We start from the raw sequence: 19,771 nt of genomic DNA, 5'->3' as shown, positions 1-19,771 counted from the left end.
ACAGCGATTCTGAACCGCTCGGCGTCAGAGTCAATGAAGGCACTCACAAATGCGTCTGTGGCGCCCATTCTCTGGCAGCTCTGTCACACGACCAGCCCTATGTGTAGAAAATGTGCCCACAATCCAGTGTTCACCTCTACACACAAGCACTGCATGTCTCGTGTCCCCACCAGAGCACGCTCACATAAAGCGATTCACGAACAGCTCGGCGTAGAGTCAATAAATGCGCCCACGAATCGTCGCGTGCGCCCATTCTCTGCCGGCTCTGTTACACGGCCAGCAAACATTCCTCTGTGTGTAAGTCCGTGCCCATGACTATGCTTGCGCATCACGTAACAGATGTGACTCTTTCCCCATTCATTCCAATCGGAAGTCACTCACAAAACAGCCTGTTCATGCTGTCTGCAAGCAATTATGCATAAACACACTAAGCGGCTCACACATTTTGTTCAGCTCTGTGTCGCGGCAATCAGAGCGAATTGGCCATTCACCCTCTAGCGTTACAGCTTCAAAGTGTGGGAAGCTATTCCAGGGATATCCAAGTGGGTGTTAAGCACAATACAACAGGGCTATTTGCTACAGTTCGATCGCCGCCCTCCTCGCTTCAGGCTGGCTCGAAACCACTGTGAACACGGAAGCTTAGCGTGCATGCTTCGTTCAGAAATAACAAGCCTTCTGTGCAAAAGGGCCATAGAGAAAGTGCCACCCTCTCTGAGCGAGTCGGGGCTTTACAGCCGTTATTTTCTTGTTCCCAAGAAAGGCGGCGACCTCAGACCCATATTAGATCTCAGGGTTTTGAACAAGGTGCTTGCAAAATACCGTTCAAAATGCTTACAATCAGGAAACTCCTCGTGCATGTGCGCCAGAGGACTGGTTTATTTCTCTCGATCTGAAAGATGCATACTTTCAGATTCAGATAAATCCCGTCACAGGCCATTCTTGAGATTAAGCCCGGCGGCCAGGTTTATCAATACACCGTCCTTCCGTTCGGCCTGTCCTTATCACCCGTACTTTCACGAAGTGCATGGATGCTTGGCCGCGAGTCAGGGTTTGCGAATTTTGAACTATTTGGGCGACTGGCTGATTATGGCACAGTCACATATGGAGCTTCTGTCTCACAGAATCAGTTCTCCTCAGCCATCTGAACAGTTTGGGTCTTGCAGTCAATTGGACCAAGAGCTCACTACAGCCCAGTCAGACAATTTCCTTCCTTGGAATAGAACTAGACTCCGTGGCAATGGCGGCTCGCTTATCTACACAGCCGCGCCGTGTTCAGCGACTAGCCGCATATTTTCAGATGAACAGCCTCACGCCTCTGAAGAAATTCCAGAGAGTGCTAGGTTACATGGCCTCAGCCGCAGCAGTACTTCAGCTGGGTTTACTGCACATCGCCCGCTTCAGCATTGGCTAAACACCCGGCGTCTCGCCGGGCTTGGGCCACAGGCGCCAGCCCATCAAGGTGACTCAGACCTGTATTTCAGCTCTGCAGCCCTGGACAGTGGCCGAATGGTATCAGCGGGGAGTGACAATGGGAGCTGTATCTCGCCGAAAAGTCATCTCGACAGATGCGTCCAACACGGGTTGGGGCGCGGTCTCGCGAGGGCTCTCGGTTTTCGGCCTATGGTCAGTTCAGGAAAAGCTCCTTCACATAAATTGTCTGGAAATGATAGCGGTCGATGCGCGCTCGTGCGCTTTCTCCCGGTCATTCAGGGTCACCACGTCCTGGTCCGTTCGGACAACAGATCTGTGGTATCCTACCTAAACCGTCAGGGCGATTGTCAGATCCAGGAACCTATTCCATCTGGCCGAAACGCATACTGAGTTGGTCCCAGTGCCACCTGCGCTTCGCTGAGGGTGAGGCGCGTGCCAGGCCACCTGAGCGGCGGCCGGACAGACTGTCCAGAGACAATATTCCCCAGGGGAATGGTCCCTGCATGCTCAAACAGTCCAGGCGTTATGGCACCTATTCGGCAGAGCAGAGATAGACCTCTTTGCGTCCAATGAGAACTCTCACTGCCCAATATTTTTCTCAGCGAGGGCGCGTGGCCCAGGACTGGCCCAGATGCCCGGCTTTACGCCTTCCCTCCCGTCTGCGCTATTGCCACAGGTAATGCAGAGGATCAGGAAGCAGCGTCACTCGGTGCTCCTCATAGCCCGGCGTTGGGAGAATCAGACATGGTTCCCGGAGCTTACGCAGCTGTCACTGACAGCGCCGTGGCCCATCCCAGTGAGCAGATCTCCTCTCTCAAGCTCGCGGCACAATCTGGCATCCCCACCCAGAGCACTGGGGCTGCATGCGTGGGTGATCAGCGACTACCCGTCGCTCTGCCAGAAGGAGTCATAAACACCATCATACGCGCTAGAGCCCCTTCCACGAGAAGACTCTATGCGTCAAAATGGTCTGTATTCTCAAAATGGTGCACCGACAGAGACCTGGACCCGTGGACATGTGGGGTGTAAGTCAGCTGCCCGTATTTCTACAAGAGCTGCTGGATAAGGGCAGATCCCCATCCACGCTCAAAGTGTATGTGGCGGCCGTTGCGGCATTAGCTGAACCCTCCGCGGCCAGTCATGGGGTAAAAGCGAGCTGGTCATCCGGCTTCCTCAGGGGAGCTAGAAGGATGAACCCCGCACCCCATCGGTTCCTATCTTGGATCTTTCTATAGTTCTCGAAACTATGAAAGCCCCCCTTCGAACCACTTCAATCCGTGGATTTGAAATACCTTTCACTCAAAACCGTTTTCTGACTGCCCTGTCATCAGTCAAGCGTGTGGGAGACCTTCACTGGCAGCTGTCTGTCAGTGCTGCGTGTCTTGAGTTTGGACCAAGTGACTCCAAGGTCATTTTAAAGCCTAGACACGGCTATGTTCCCAAGGTGATCGGTACTCCTTTCAGAGCACAGGTCATTTCCCTATCGGCGCTGCCAGCTTCCGATAGCGAGCGGCGCTAATCTCCTTTGCCCGGTCAGAGCACTGAGATTGTATACTGCGCGCTCCGCCGCTTTCAGGCGCTCTGAGCAGCTTTTACGTTTAGTTCGGGGCGCGCAAAGGTCTCGCCGCCTCGAAACAGACACTATCTAGATGGATAGTGGGCGCTATTGCTGCTGCATACGGCGTCAAAAGACCTGCCATGCCCGTTGGGCATTAGGGCTCACTCCACTAGAGGCATGGCATCCTCGTGGGCATAGTCCAGCGGGATTTCCATTCACGACATATGTGTGGCAGCGGGATGGACTTCCCCTCCACCTTTGTCAGATTTTACAATATGGAAGTGCCTGCTCTGCAGGCAAAACTACTAGCGGTTTAATACGCTACAGCTCCCCTGGTGAGCTGCACTGATGGGACACATTCCACACAGACCGGCACCGCCGCTCTGTCGTTCCCTTCCCACTATGTGCTTATGTATTACACAATCAATGACCCGCATTCTTGCCGGCCAAATATTATTTCCCCACTCATAAGGGCTCCCCGGTTCCCCCTTAATTCCCTGGGGCTCATACAGTGGATGCTTGGCGCTGCGGCGTTGACAATGGGTTCCCATAGCGTAAGCTAGCTTACATATCTGAGAGAACCTCTCGTAAGAGAGCGTATCGGTTACCTAGCGTAACCTCGGTTCTCTCTAGATGAGGAGCAGTATTGCGTAGCCGGCCGTGCTTTCAGCGCCACGGCGACTTTTCAGCTTCAGTCAATGAAAACCAGGGTTCCAGCCTACGAACTACGCTTATATGCACTCAAGTCACGGCCATTTTGGCGGGCTTTGATGCAGTGAGTCGCGGACGCCTCTCATTGGATGCTGAGTTAAGCCCAAGCTCGTCTATAGGCTGCAGCAGTTGCCGCAGAGCAACCTATGAGCTCGCTAGCTAGCCCGCTCAAGGTCTGCAGCTGCCGCACTGCGTTGACAATGGATACAAAAATTAAGGATAATTTTTTGGCTTCAATATCTCAGAAAAGATGAATCTTTCCCGTAGCGTAAGCTAGCTTACGCAATACTCGTTCCCTCATCTAGAGAGAACCGAGGTTACGTTAGGTAACCGATACGTTTTATACTGCACCCAGTTTATGTACAATTTGATAACCTTTAGAATAAGGATCCATTCGTTAACATTTGTTAATGCATTGGATAAAATGAACAAACAATTAAAAGTACATTGTTTACAAAATTATAAAACTATGTTAATGTAGGTTAATACAAATAAAATTGTTGGTTCATGTTAGTTCATAGTGCATTAACTATTGTTAAAAAACACAACTTTTGATTTTAAAAATGTATTAGTATATGTTAAAATCAAAATGATCTACTTTAAGTTTATCAAATGCTGTAAAACGATTGTTCATTTTTAGTTCATGTTAACTAATGTTGTTAACTTATGTTATCAAATAGAATCTTACTGTAAAGTGTTACCGAACACCCTTGTTATTCGTAATCTTCCGATGAGATTAATGACATTGTTTAAAAAAAATAATTGTATACTCTTTATACTACGGAAGCTCAAAGAGGCCTTGCGTTATTATTATTTTTCTGTCTCGTTTTCTCGTGACCTAGACATAACAAAGGTTGTTTTCTCGTGATCATGACTTATTTTCTCGTGATCTTGGCATAACAAAAAGTTGTTTTCAATAAATCTATCTGGAGGCAACAGCTAAACGCCCTGTTGCATAACTTCCAGATCAGACACCTTAGAAGAAGACTATCACGTCTACAACTTTGTCGTAGACAATACAGTGACCCTGAACGTTTGGTCAATTTCATTGCCAGCCAACTTGAAGGACCAGGACGTCTGCATGACTGCGGTCAAGCCAGCCGTGATTTAGATCCGAGTGCGCGCATATTGCAGTAATGATGGTACTTTGCGGAAAGCACAGAAAGACGTGCTTCTTGACCCCTGTTGAGTGCAGAAGAAAGCGAGTCTTACTATATTGATGAAAAAACGTTTATTAAGTGTTTGTGACGTGCTGCCTGTTGTTTATTGATATGTTTGATTTAGCCTATGTGAAAGGTGTCTAGTTTAGAAAACTCTTGGATAGGGCAGGTGAATATATTATAACCAAAGTGTAATGAATTAACATAATATGTACTTATTACATATAATACATTTTACTTTTCTGCCAAGGATCTCTCATTGTCCTTCATACCTTGTAATAACCTTTGAATTGTAAAGGCAAAAACAACTTTTTGTTATGTCGAGATCACGAGAAAAAGAGACTAATAATAATAACGCAAGGCCACTTTGAGCTTCCATACATTTTCTCAAAAAACTACAGTTTTATATTTTCATCAATATAGTAAGACTCGCTTTCTTCTGCACTCAACAGGGGTCAAGAAGCACGTCTTTCTGTGCTTTCCGCAAAGTACCATTATTACTGCAATATGCGCGCACTCAGAGCCTGCTGAAATTAGCATATGAGGGCTATATAATGAACGTCCCGTCATGCCAGTTCTTTTAGATTTAATCTCCTTCAGCGAAGACCTTCTCTTCGCTGGATCCTCCAGATTTTTGGAGTCTTTCGCTGCCGTGGACAAGCTTACAGCGGGACTGCTGAGAGGACGCCGGCATCTTCAGCCGCCTTCGAAGCCTTCTGCTACGCCATCCGGCGCGCATCGCATATCCTTTACTGAACAAGCGTTCGCCCCGTGACGCTTTTAAGAGTAAAGAGTTATTTTCCAGGCGTTGTTTCAAATGCCTTCAGCCTGCGCCTCGTGCAGAGGCCCTCTTCCGACGGAGATCGGCACACCATCTGCACTCGCTGCCTGGGTCTGGACCACGCAGAAGCTGCACTCATTCAGGGCGGATGCCCTGAATGCGACTCCTGGGTCTCGCCGAGCTGCGCTTCGCTTTGCCGTTTTCACCGCAGCGAGCCGGCTGCCCCGTGCTGCCACCTCTGTTCGAGCCACGCAAGAAAAAGCGCCGCTCACAGAGGCTGCCAGAGCACCCCGACTCCGGTGATGTCACGCCGGCTCAGTCCCCGCGGGCATCACCACTACCAGATGTCTCCCCGCCGCCGGTCCATTTCACGAGAGCGGACCTGCACCCCTCCAACAAAGCGGTGGGTCTCGTCTCGTTCGGCACATCAGGGGACGACGACGGAAAGGATGACAGCCTCTCTCTTGACGCTGCATCCGACGACTGGCCATGGACTCGGAGATCGTCCGTATCCTTTCTAAGGCCGTGGAAGACCTCGGGCTCGACTGGTCTTCTCCGGAAGAACCCGCCCGCAGCCGGCTGGATGAGTGGTTCCTGCAGGGGCGCCGGCAGGCCCCCTGACAGAGACCCTCTCCTTTCTTCCCTGAGGTGCACGACGAGCTCACAAAGTCGTGGAAAGCCCCGCACTCGGCTCGCCTAAAGCCTTCTTTCTCTTCTTCGCTCTCCTCAGTGAACGGCGCGAGAGAAAGAGGCTACAAGGCAACTCCACCCCTAGAGGAGACTGTAGCCAACCATCTATGCCCACCCTCCACCGCTGGATGGAAGGCCAGAGCTTCTCACCCATCGAAGCCGTGCAGAACCACATCAGCTCTCACCGGTCGCGCATACGCATCAAGCTGCGTCAGCGCTGCATTCGATGGCGGTTCTACAAGTGTTTCAGGCCAAACTTCTCCGCTCTATGGACGAGTCTGGACCTGAACCCGACGCTTTTAAGGACCTGCGCAGTGCTACGGGACGTAGCTCTGCGAGCCACAAAGCCACCGCCCAATCCATTGGCGGGCCATGGCTAATTTGATCGTCCTTGAGCGCCATCTGTGGCTAACGCTAACAGAGATGAAGGACGCGGATAAGGCACCCTTCCTTGACGCACCTGTCACTCCGAGCGGCCTGTTCGGACCTACGGTGAGAGATTTCACGGAGCGCTTCACTGAGGCGCGGAAGGATTCGCAAGCTATGCATCACTTCCTGCCTAAGCGCTCCAGCTCATCTCAAAAACCGCCCCAGCAGCAGCAGCGAGCCAGGGCAGAGCCGCCCGTCTCCCAGCCGAAGAGCAGACCTGAAAAGGGCGCTCAGCGCCGCTCACGTTCCGCTGGCGAAGAAAGCCGCAGGAGCAACGAGGCCCTCGACCCAGAATCACCCTGAACACAGAGCCTCGTAAGTCTTCCTAGCAGCAAGAAGAAAGAGAGAGTACGGCGTCTCGCAAATGCCGGACCGCTCCTCGCAAACATTTAAAACATTACCCAGTCCCTTACAGGCGGCTGGAAATGTCTATACAGCAGTCAATGGGCCAGTCATAAAACTTCGCTCACCTGCAATCAAGCGCCGTTTTCACGGCGACACACAGAAATCACCAAAAGAGTCATTTTCTGCCTGTGTCACTAAGGGTTCACATGTCCACACTAAAGTGCGCATTCCCACATATCAATACTGTCCAAACAGTGCCAAACACCTCCCCAGCTCAGGCTGGATGTCTCAAAAATGTAGATTGTGTGCCTATTGTCATGTATGCACCACTACACACAAGCACTGTTCCCACAGTTATAAACACTTCCCCAGTAAAAGCGGGAAGTGCTATAAGTGTAGCGCGTGTGCCTGCCGTATTGCACGCACCCCTACACACAGCTACCCACACAGTTTCAAACAGCTATGCGCAAAACAGATGCAATGCGCGAGCTAAGAAACTCCCTGCTAAATCGCGGAAAGCTTTATGAATGTGGCAGCGTGCCCATAATGATGAATGCACCCCCACTTCAAAACACTGTTCATACAGTTTCAAGCACCTCTCCGACTCATGCTGTGAGCATTTCGGAAATAAGCGCATGTGCCTGTACTCTCACACGCACCTCTGCACTCGGCACTCAATCACGGCTGCTCAGCGCGCACCTGCGCCTCTGAGAGCCGTAGATTCTGTGTTAGCACAAAGCGATTTGCCGGCGGGCCCATACGTCACTGCGACACGCCCCCAGCCGGCATTCAGCCCATATCTGTCGCGAGCAGAAGCCTGGGAAAAAATCCCGACATGCCGAAATGGGTTTTGAACATAATAAAACACGGATACTCACTTCAATTAAGCTGCAGACCACCCGCTTTTCAGCGGTGGTCGAGACGAAGTGAGGAAAGATGTGTCACATGTTCTACGCGCGAGGTGCTCAAACTGATAGAGAAGGGTGCTATAGAAACTGTTCCTCCCTCTTTGAGCGAGGCGGGTTTTTACAGCCGCTATTTTCCCGTCGAAAAGGGCGGTGGCCTTCGCCCCATCCTGGATCTCAGACATCTGAACAAAGCGTTAATGATTACGCTTGTTCAGAATGTTAACAACCAAACATATCCTCGCGCAAGTTAGCCCGGGGATTGGTTTCTATCAGTGGATTTGAAAGGCGCTTACTTTCACATCCCGATAGCGCCTCACCACAGGCCCTTTCTGAGATTACGCTTTCGAGGGACAGTCATACCAGTACACAGTACTACCATTCGACCTATCATTGGCCCCCGTACATTCACGCGAAATGTATGGACGCGGCACTTTCCCCTGAGACAGCGGGAGTCGCGGATACTGAATTACCTCGACGATTGGCTAATCATAGCACAATCAGAGGTTCAGTTAATGACACACAGATCTTGGACTATCAGCCATTTACAATGCCTGGGTCTGAGAATAAATTTTGCAAAGAGCGTGCTATCCCCAGCCAGAATATTTCTTTTCTGGGAATAGTGCTAGACTCAGTGCAGATGACAGCGCGCCTCTCATCAGAGCGGCGCTCTCTATTCGGCGCCTTGCAACATCGTTCAGAGCGAGCGCTGCGCCCCGTCAAGCGATTTCAGAGAATGCTTCGGTCTCATGGCCTCGGCATCAGCTGTACTCCAGCTAGGATTGTTGCACATGCGTCCTCTCCAGCGCTGGCTCAAGAGCCGTGTCCCCCACTCACGCGTGGCGCTCGGGCCACTTTTTGATCAGAGCGAATCACGGCTGTATAAAAGCCCTGGCGCCCTGGAAAGCCATAAACTGGTATCAAACCGGCGTGAGTCTGGGCGTGAATACGCGGAGAAAAATGATCATAACAGATGCCTCCAAAATAGGATGGGGGGCCCTTTACGAGGGCAGGCCTGTTTCCGGCTTTTGGTCAAACCCGGAAAAGCGCCTACACATAAACTGTCTGGAAATGAAAGCGGTCGCCTTGGCTCTCAGAGCCCTGCTTCTGTACCTGCAAAACGAACACGTCCTGGTCCGAACGGACAACATGACGGTAGTTTCGCACTGCCCTCTCTTCTTCTCAAAAAGCACGGACGCGCTCGCCCAAGTTTGGCCGAGCCGCCCCTTGTATGCTTTTCCCCCGATCGCGATGCTGCCTCAGGTCATCAGTCGGATCAGGGAGGTGAAATGTGCAGTGCTCCTGGTAGCCCCACTCTGGAAAAACCAGACATGGTTTCCAGAGCTGGTACAGATGATGCAATCTGCCCCATGGCCGATTCCGCTGAGGCAAGACCTCCTCGGACAGGCCAGCGGGATGATTCTTCATCCCGCCCGATCTGTGGGCCCTCCATGCATGGCCCCTCAGCGGGTTCCGAGAACCTCCCCAGTGGAGTTCTGAAAACCATTACTGGTCGCGAGCCCCCTCTGGCGCTTGTATGCCCAAAAGTGGACAGTGTTCAGTGACTGGTGTGATACCAAGAGCTTGAACCCCAAAACGTGCGAGATACCAAGTGTACTCGCCTTTTTGCAGGAGCTGCTGGAGGCGGGCCGCACACCCTCCACGCTCAAAGTCTATGTGGCTGCCATAGCGGCGTCACACAATCCTGATAAAGGACATTCATTAGGAAAAAAACTATCTGATCGTTCGTTTCCTAAGAGGCGCTAGGAGGATGAAACCTCCTCGCCCACCTTCGGTGCCGATCTGGGACCTGGCCACGGTCCTGGATGCACTCAAAGGTGCCCCGTTCGAACCTCTCCGAACCGTGCACCTCAAGCAGCTCTTGCTCAAAACCACGCTCTTGCTGGCACTCGCTTCAGTTAAAAGAGTGGGCGACCTGCACGCGCTGTCATCAAGCGCTGCTTGCCTGGAATTTGGACCTAACGACTGCAGAGTTGTCCTTAGGCCAAAGCATGGGTATATTCCTAAGGTGCTCTCTACACCCTTCAGAGCACAGGTGATATCTCTGTCAGCGCTATCGTCCTCAGCAGAGGAAGGTGATGCAAATTTACTCTGCCCGGTCAGGGCGCTCAGAGTATATTTGGAACATTCTGCCTTGTTCAGATAGATGGAACAATTATTCGTATGCTTTGGCGGCCGAACTAAGGGTCTCGCTGTCTCAAAGCAACGAATATCGCGCTGGATAGTGGATGCTATAGCGCTAACTTATGGAGCCAAGGGACTTCAATGCCCCTTAGGCGTCAGAGCTCACTCTACGAGGAGCATGGCCTCCTCGTGGGCATGGTCGAGTGGGATACCCATTGAAGATATTTGTGCGGCGGCAGGCTGGGCCTCGCCTTCGACATTTATCAGGTTTTATAACCTACAGGTCCCCTCACTGCATTCCAACATTCTATCAGTCTGACTGTGGAATGAACTGGAGTATGTATATGCTGGGCATCATCTCCTCCCTTATAAGGTCCGTCTCTGACCGACTTAGAGGGTTTATTATGCGTACCAGTACACAAAAGCTCAGTACATGAGATATGTGCTTGTGTTTGTACAAGGAGCGCCCACCTTGAAGGCAAGGGCGCCCTGTCATACCCCACTATATAGCCCTGTCATACCCCACTATATAGCTCGCAGCTGGCCGGCTCGTGGAATATCACTTTGCTTTAAGGCTCAGGCACCTGCCTCTGGCTTTATAGAGCGAAGTCAGCACGCACAGCGTTTTACATGGTGTTCCCATAGCGTAAGCTACTTACGCAATAGGAGAGACCTCTCGATAGGGAACGACTCGGTTCCCTGAGAGGAGGGAACGACTGCTGCCGTGTTTGTGCTTGGTCAGTTCGCTTCAGTCGATTGAACCTAAAAGAACTGGCATGACGGGACGTTCATTATATAGCCCTCATATGCTAATTTAAGCAGGCTCTGAGCGCGCGAATGCGGGACGCGCCCCCATTGGTTGCGCGTTCTAAGTCGCCCCGTCACTGGTTCGAGCAGTTGCCGCAGCACAGCCAATGACCGAGCTGCCTCGCTCATCACTGTCTGCTGTGCAACTGCAATGCGTTTTACATAAAGACTTCAATATTTCTCGAGAAACGGAGTTTTCCCATAGCGTAAGCTACTTACGCAATAGTCGTTCCCTCCTCTCAGGGAACCGAGGTTACGTTAGTAACCGAGTCGATATCACACCCAGATGTAGTGGTATCTTGATTAGAATGTGAGGATGTCCTTGTGACATCGGAGACATCTGCTGAAGGATGGTTCTTCTCTCTTAGTGTCTCCACTCTGAGATATTCATTTTATTTTATTGTCTTGTTTTATATACATAGTGTAGGCATTGGTTGATCTGCCTGAGATCTGCCTTTGAGACTAAAATTAAAGGGAAAGATATTCAAAAATGAATAGGATCATTTCGTGTTCTCTGCTTTTTCAATACACTGAAGTGGTGCTCTTAATACCTGTTCTAATGATTTTTATGCTATTTTATTTTTTACATAACTTTTTCTCAATGTGTGTATTATTTTTGTATTATTATTTCTTGTTCTTATTTGGTTTAAAAAAATTATGTATCTTGTATTTTCTTTCAAATGTATATGTAAAGCACTTTGAATTGTAATTGTATATGAAATATGCTATATAAATAAACTTGTCTTGCCTTGCCTTGCCTACAATGTAATGTAACATAAAAAAGGTGTTTTAGTGTTTCAAACATATCTTGGCAAAAAATGGACACACTCACACTCAAGCATGCAAAACAATATCACAGATACAGATCATGTGGTGATGAGACATGAGAAAGCACAAACAGCATGTCACACATGGGAGGAGTCTTTGGTTTTAAGACAGAGATGATAAGCTGTGATTTCAGCATATCGTTGTCAACTAGACAACTAGAGATTTTCAGCATATACATCTGTGGAAGGTCATTTGTGTCTGTGCATTAATTCAAGTTGTGTTTCAGTGGATTTTTAGCAGTTTGGTGATCAGATCTGAGTAAATGCAAGATCGCACAGTCATACTATTGTCTCAAACTAAGATTGTGCTACTCACATCTGGGTAATTTATATGGAAGTATATCAGTTGTAGCTTATTTCTTATATTATGAAAGCAATGGTTTTTAAAACTTAGAAAGTTTAACTTTCTAATGGCATTATTATTATTATTATTGATATTTTGCATTTATAACTGAACATTTTGTGCAATTTTTCATATCATTATACTTTCCAAATCAGCTTTGTTTTCCCATTCTTTTTAAAGTGAGTTTACATGAATTTGTGTCAGGTTTTGTGAAGCCTTCCTATAGCCATGGCCTACCTCAATGTCTCTGTCACTGTTTTTACTGAATTCTACCTGCTGGGAATTCCAGAACTTCATCCACACTATTATGGAACACTAGGGATCTTTTTGATCTTTGTCTACTTGGCACTGGTGGGAGGAAATATCTTTATTATTTTATTTATTGCTTGTGAGAGAAGTCTTCAGAAACCCACTTATTTAATCTTCTGTAATCTTGCTGTGTCTGATCTTGCTTTTGGAACTACAACACTGCCTACAACAATTGCAAAATACCTGTTCAATATCAGCAGCATACCATTTTATACTTGCTTTGGGCAGATGTTTTTTGTTCATTACTTAGGGAGTTTTAATTCTTTCATAATGTTATTAATGGCCATTGATCGATTTGTTGCAGTATGTAACCCACTTAGATACTTTGTTCTTATTACAAACAAGACTATTTTATTAGCATGTGCAGTGATTTGCACGATGCTAACAGCTTTAATGACAGTCATTGTTTACAATGCCTTCAATGAACCATTTTGTTCTAATGTAATAACCCAAAATTATTGTGACCAAAATTCTATAATTAAACTATCTTGTAGAGATATAAGGGTGAAAGGTTTGATTGCATTTGTAAGTGCCATGTTTGTTCTCATAGGACCATTGATTTTTATTTTATTTTCTTTTATTGCCATTATGGCATCTGTTTTCAAAATGTCTGACATTCAGGCCCGGTATAAAACACTCTCAACTTGCACTCCCCAGCTTCTTATCATTTGCCTGTACTATGTGCCCAGATGTGTTGTCTATGTGTATGACCTGACAATTACATTCACTCCTGGCACTCGGATAATGATTGTTATGTTATACAGTCTGCTCCCTCCTGTTGTAAATCCATTGATATACTGCTTCAGAACCAAGGAAATTAAAGATTCATTAAGGAGGAAAATGAAACAGAGAAAAGTTAGCATGCAGATGAAAATGATGTGGAGCAAAACTTAAAATATTTCAACTGCTTTAATACAGTGGAGTGTTTTACATTAGACACTATTTATGTACTATCGTTGTTGTTCTTGCTGTGAATCTTTTGATTAGATTGAATACACTTTTCTGACATTATTTGAATTTATTCTGTGTATTTTCTTGTAGTAAATTAGTAAATTGGGGGTTTACCATTTCAGGGATCATAGGTGCATGACCAAAGAGGTCGGTTTTTCTTTATAAGCCTGCATGATATAACAAAGCAAATGTTCTAAACTGTTCTTTTGACTGTTTACACTGTCTGAAACATGTAAAACTGAAATATTCTGTATGGTCATTATGAGTCGCATTAAATCAAAATATCACTTTATTTTTCTTTCATTTGTGGAGTTTTCTATATTTGAGAATAGTAAAAATGTTTACCTCAAAATCCTGAGGAGTTTCTTTCATGAGGCCTAAAAAGTCACATTATACTCTATATAGGAATATTCAATGCTCATATAGAATGTACATTAAATGAAATACAACATTTTCACACAGACACAAATTTTCACTATTTTATACAGACACAAAAAAGACAAATGTTGTCTGGTTTGTGAGAATTTTTGAGAGATTATGATCCATATGTTATCTTTAAAATAATAAATAGTCCTATCTGCTGTGCAATATTATAGATAACATATCAAACAAAGAAATAAATTAACATACATACCATTTGAGATGGCAAAAACTTTAATACATGTGGATTATTTCTCTGTTTTTGTTGACAGGACAGTAGGGGTGGGGGGGGGGGGGGGGGGTGTGTGTCAGGCCACATTCTTGGCTAAACCCATTTGGCGGTTAATTGTTGATTATATGTACTGACTAGGCATGTAATGATACACAAATTTCACAATACAATATGATGCAAAGTCTCACTATACAATACAATACTAAAGAAAAAAATTAATGGTGCCAACAAATATTTTACTCAGGAATTAAACATAAATGTTTTTTAAATCATAAATGACACAACAGTGTCTGACATTGGCAATTGACAACTGACATTTTTTTTTTGTTGAGAAAAATGTGTTCGTCTGCACTCAAGTCATTTATATTTGTATACCACTTTTCGCAATACACATTATTTCAAAGCAGCTTTATAGAAAATCATACCTTAATATCTTAAAGCCCACAGAGCGAAAGCTAAAGTCACTCTAGTAAGGAAAAAACGTATAAAGATGAATGTCTTGAATGACTCAGTCAAGGATCCAGATGAAAAATGGTCACAACGGATGCTTCAACGTCCAGCCTTCAGCATCTGGACAGATGCTCACACGGCCTGCCACATAAATGATCTGGAACTCATGCTGCATTTCTAGCATTGATGGCTTCCCGGCCAGCCATTCAGGGTTCTCGTGTACTTATCCGAAGTGACAACATGGTGGTTATGGCATACATAAATTGCCAAGAGGGAGTTTGATTGGACCCAGTAATGAACTTGCCACATCAGCTTCTCCTCTGGTGCAAGAAATATCTCCTATCGATATGTGCGACACACGTTCAGAGTCACCTGAAACACGGCACAGATTTGCTCTTGTGACAGGGCGTTATACAAAGAGAATGGAGACATTCTCAGACAGTTCTAATGATCTGGGATCTATTCAAGGGAAGCCAAAATAGATCATTTTGCATCCCTGGAGACAACACATTTTTGCCCTTTAGACTCATGCTCCGCTGGGCCTGGATGCTCTAGCCCAAAAATGGCCAGCGGGATGAAAATCTGCATTCCCTCTTGTCCACTTACTTCTTCTTTAATTTGACAGTATGAGGAAAGGGTACTGTAGTACTGTTAGTTGTGCCAGAATGGCCCAACTGGCCATGGTACCCAGAGGTGATTGAGCTCTTGGAGTGGGGATCTGCTCACATAGGCAGGGGGCACAATTTAGCATCCACTACCAGAATTGTGGAAACATCGTATCTGGCCACTAAATGGTGCACAGATGGGCTCTTCATACAGTGCTTGACACCATATTACAGGCCAGAACCCCTTAACGGGATGTTCATACACCTTAAAATGTTGAGTGTTCACCGATCTGTATCCCTCTTGAGGCGATGTAGAATGGATCATACATCCTTAACTTAAAAACAAGAACGTTTGGATGCAGGTCTCTCTCCATCTGTGCTCAAAGTATATGTTGCTGAAATTGCAGCCTGACACATCCCATCAGGCATGCTGTCAGTAGGCAGACATCCTTTGATTGTGACATTTTTGCATGGTGCGAGACAGTTGAGACCGTCTCGCCCCATTACTGTACAAATTTGAGACTTGGCGCTTGTGTAAAAGCACTCATAGGCCTGCCATTTGAGCCATTGGATAAATTGAGTTTACGCATATTCTCATTAAAGACCATGCTGCATCTTGCTCTGGCATCAAACCCAGAAACATATCAGGGACCTTCAAGCGCTGATGGTCAATGTCTCCTGCTTAGAGTTTGGACCGGGATTGTCAAAAGCCAGTCTCAAACCAAAGACAGGGTACATGTCGAATCTTTTGACAACTCCCTTCAGGCCAATGGTGATTGCCTTTTGGGCATTCTCCCCTCCTCCATTTGCTTCAGATGAGGCAGAGAGGCAGCGCACACTGTGGGCCATAAGGGCACTGGGTGCATATGTCGATAGTATGAGGCAAATGAGATCAACTCTTTGTCTGCATCACAGGTCAATTTAAAGGTTTTGCCATCTCCAAACAAAGGCTTTCACATTGGATCATGGGTTGGGCTTCCAAAAGCACTTTTGCTAGGTTTTACAACCTGGATGTCACCTCTCTCTCCCCAGGAGAGCTAAACTGTGTATTCCACTGCTTAATACCACCTTATTTATGCATGGTCATCCCATAAGCTGCAGTCAGTGGTCACTATATATCAGTGTGGAGGTGAGGGCATGGTCAAGCTCTCATCATGGGAGAGAGAAAGTGGTAAGGACATCCACCTGAGATGAATTGTGACTAATTACCATTTCCATGTTCACAGTGAGAGTTGGGGAGATAAAAGATGGCCCAGTCCACTGAAAGACAGAGAGAGAGAGAGAGAGAGAGGGAGAGAGAGAGAGAGCTTCATGGAGCAGAGTTCCTGAGTGTGATTTGTATTTGTGGCGTGGAGACGTGGTCATGTGTCGGTCTGCGGGAGAGAGAGCGGTAAGGCTTGTCACCTAGTTCATAATTAACCCAAACTCCTGTCTCTTGTTATAGTGATGCGGAGGGAGACATAAAACGCACGCCAAGTGTCCAAAGAGGGAGAGAGAGAGTGACCTACAAGCCGATAGTGCTTCCCTTTGTTATACCTTATTTTTGATTCTGACGGTGACCGTCGATTGTGTTTGTGTGTTGGCGAAATTAAAGACTGACCATGTACCTGATTTGCTGTCTCCTGACTCCTCCATTGCCCCGAACGAAGAGCTTTTTACAGGTGTGCTGAGAACCTGGCTTTGGAGGAGAACGCTGCTATGGAGTCTTCACTGCTGGCCGAAGTCTTCAACACCCTCACCAGCATCCGGCAGGTACAACTCCATGCCCTCTTGGAGGTTCACTGGGAGCAAGAACAACGCTTCCAAACCCTGGTCCAGGCACAAGCGGAGGACCGGCAGGCACTGCAGAGCCTGATCGACAGGGAGGGGGCTGGTGCTGCGACCTCCTCGGAGCCCGTCCCACTGGTGGCCCTCACGAAAATGGGGCCAAGCGACGATCCGGAGGCCTTCCTTGACCTTTTTCGAGAAAACCGCAGAGGTATGGAGGTGGCCTCCCGATCAGTGGGCGGCCCACCTATTGCCCCTACTTTCCGGGGAGCTGGCGAGATAACAACTCCCTTCCGCCAGCCTCCTGGGAACCCACTGCGTCGTTGGGTGGAGCAGTCCAGCTGGCAGAGGAGGCGGTGTTCCCAGGAGTGCTCTCTGTGACACTGAACAGCAAAAGCAGTTGGGTTTTATGATAATTTCAGGACCCAAATGCAGGGAGGCAATGAAAAGGGCTTTGTTAATAAACAAACAAACTGCAAACCAAAAATCTCACAATGAAGAAAAACCGACAGAACTAAAATACTGGTAAACAAAAACTCAGAAAAAGACTGGAGGAAAAAACAGATACAGGAATCGATCAACTGGAGAAACACATGACAAAGCACAACAAGAATAGCAAATGATATTAATAGACATTAATAACAGAGTTTTTAAATAAATGGAAGACTTAAAGAGATAGTTCAACCCAAAATGTCTTAAATATTTATATGTTTCTCACCCACATATGGATTTCTTTTATGCTACCATTATATGTTTGGACCTTTAAAGTTCTGGCCACCATCCAGTTGCATTGAATGGAACTACAGAGCTGAAATATACTTCTAAAAATCTTTGTTAGTGTTTAGCAGAAGAAAGAAAATCATACACATCTGGGATGGCATGAGTAAAGGTGTGTAAATTATGAGAAAATTTACATTTTTGGGTGATTTATCCCTTTAAGATAACTGGTCTCAGAACAGTTCTAAAGTCACCTTATTTTGTCCTACCGGTTTAAACAGGCCCCAAAGGCAGCATTTTCAACCTTTCTCATGCAGCCATACTGTAGGTGTCATCTGAAGAAGCAGTCATCCATAGTAGTTCTGTGGGATATAATAAAGTTCACCTAAGATTGTCAAGACTAAGATGACAATGGTCATTTTGTTTTAACAAGATGTTTTAACACGTTTAGGATGAAATGGAATGTGTAACAGTGGGCCAGGCCCAATCTCCTAAAATAAGTGACTTCACTGATGCTCTTGTCTCTGAATGCGAGCAAATCCCCACAGCCCTTTTCCAGCATCTAATGGAAAGCCTTCCCTAGTTATCTGTTGGACATTGTTATAGCAGTAAAGAAAATACCAACTCCTTATAGCTCCCATGTTACATGTAGCTTCAAGCTCATTAAACAATAATAACAAAACAGGAGCAATGTGAAAGAAATTTCAATCTCCTGATTTGTCTCTTGTGTATAAGGAGAGAGTTTATAAACCAATCTATTTTAGTTAGGTGTTAAGAGTGCAGTGGAGACAAAACTGTCCACATGTAAGTCTACATACAATGTTACTGTACAACATATGACAGCATGTAAAGGTTAAATAATGTATTTAATTCATTGTTATTTTTTTTTTTTTATATAATTGTACAACATTTTGTGAAATGTAGAAATGTGAATCCATGTAATGAAACTGTGCCATGATATATGCATTTTTATTTATAGTTATACATGGCCTTTATAAATGAATTTTCATGATTTATCTGTGAATTAATAAATTATCTTTGCAAACGATCTTGGACTATAATTCTTGAAAATTGTCAAATGTGCATTTCAAATTATTATTGTTTTTTTTTTTGTTTGTTTTTTTTTAACCTGTTTTCATTTGTATTTGCAGTGTGAAGCCCTTCCACGTGGTTAAGGAGAGTTTTCAGAGCAATGGCAGATATCAATTTCACTCAGATCACTGAATTCTACCTGGAAGGATTTCCAGGACTACATCCAGAGTATTTTAAAGCTGTGGGAATATTTTTATTCTTTGTCTATCTAATGATTGCAGTCGGAAACATTTTAATCATTTCATTTATTGCTTATGAGAGAAGCCTTCATAAACCCACATATTTCATCTTCTGTAACCTCGCTGTGTCAGACCTTGCATTTGGAACCGTCACCCTGCCCAGAGCAGTTTCAAAATATATTTTTAAAGATGATTATATACCATTTAATCCATGTTTTGTGCAAATATATTTTGTGCATCATTTAGGTACTATGAATTCATTTCTGATGTTATTAATGGCCCTTGATCGGTATGTTGCTATATGCAACCCCCTTAGATATCCTGTTATTATTACAAACCAGTCTATTACATTTGCATGTGGAGCGTTTTGGTTGGTAATTTTCGCATGGTTGCCAATGTTTACTTACCAAGCTCACAGTATGCCCTACTGTACTACAAACGTAATAAGTCAATGTTATTGTGATTTAAATACAGCAAGTAAAATTGCATGCGGATCAAAGGCTGAGCTAAGGAAGAATTCTTTTGCAATGGCCATGTTCACACTTTTAGGCCCTCTAATTTTCATCATATTTTCATACATTGCTGTCATCATATCTGTGTTTAAAATCTCCAGTGCTCAGGCTCGATATAAAGCATTTTCCACATGCAGTCCTCAGCTTTTAATCACATGCCTTTACTATCTGCCCAGATGCACAGTGTATATATGTGATATATCTACTGAAATGCCCGTTAGTGTTCGTGTTATGCTTGTTATGTGGTACAGTCTGTTTCCCCCTGTTGTTGATCCAATGATATACTGTTTCAGAACTCAGGAAATCAAGACTGTTCTCATGAAAACAATTAGAGGTAAAAAAGTTTTTAATATCAAAATTAATTTGAAAGCATCTCCAAGTTAAAACAAAGATATTTTCAGTACA

General features: G+C 45.8%; 2 protein-coding genes across 2 annotated transcripts; both read left to right on the top strand.

The window, feature by feature from the left end:
- Nucleotides 1-12,360: 12,360 nt before the first annotated feature.
- Nucleotides 12,361-13,335, top strand: LOC127629486 (olfactory receptor 1-like). The gene has a single exon (XM_052106581.1). The coding sequence runs from the start codon at nt 12,361-12,363 to the stop codon at nt 13,333-13,335; it is 975 nt and encodes a 324-aa protein (XP_051962541.1).
- A 5,440-nt stretch (nt 13,336-18,775) lies between these two features.
- On the top strand, nt 18,776-19,750 carry LOC127629484 (olfactory receptor 2AT4-like). The gene has a single exon (XM_052106580.1). The coding sequence runs from the start codon at nt 18,776-18,778 to the stop codon at nt 19,748-19,750; it is 975 nt and encodes a 324-aa protein (XP_051962540.1).
- Nucleotides 19,751-19,771: the final 21 nt, after the last annotated feature.

The sequence above is a fragment of the Xyrauchen texanus genome, chromosome 36 (assembly GCF_025860055.1).
Source record: "Xyrauchen texanus isolate HMW12.3.18 chromosome 36, RBS_HiC_50CHRs, whole genome shotgun sequence".
Classification (NCBI taxonomy): Eukaryota; Metazoa; Chordata; class Actinopteri; order Cypriniformes; family Catostomidae; genus Xyrauchen; species Xyrauchen texanus.
This window is presented reverse-complemented; position numbering and strand designations above follow the sequence as displayed.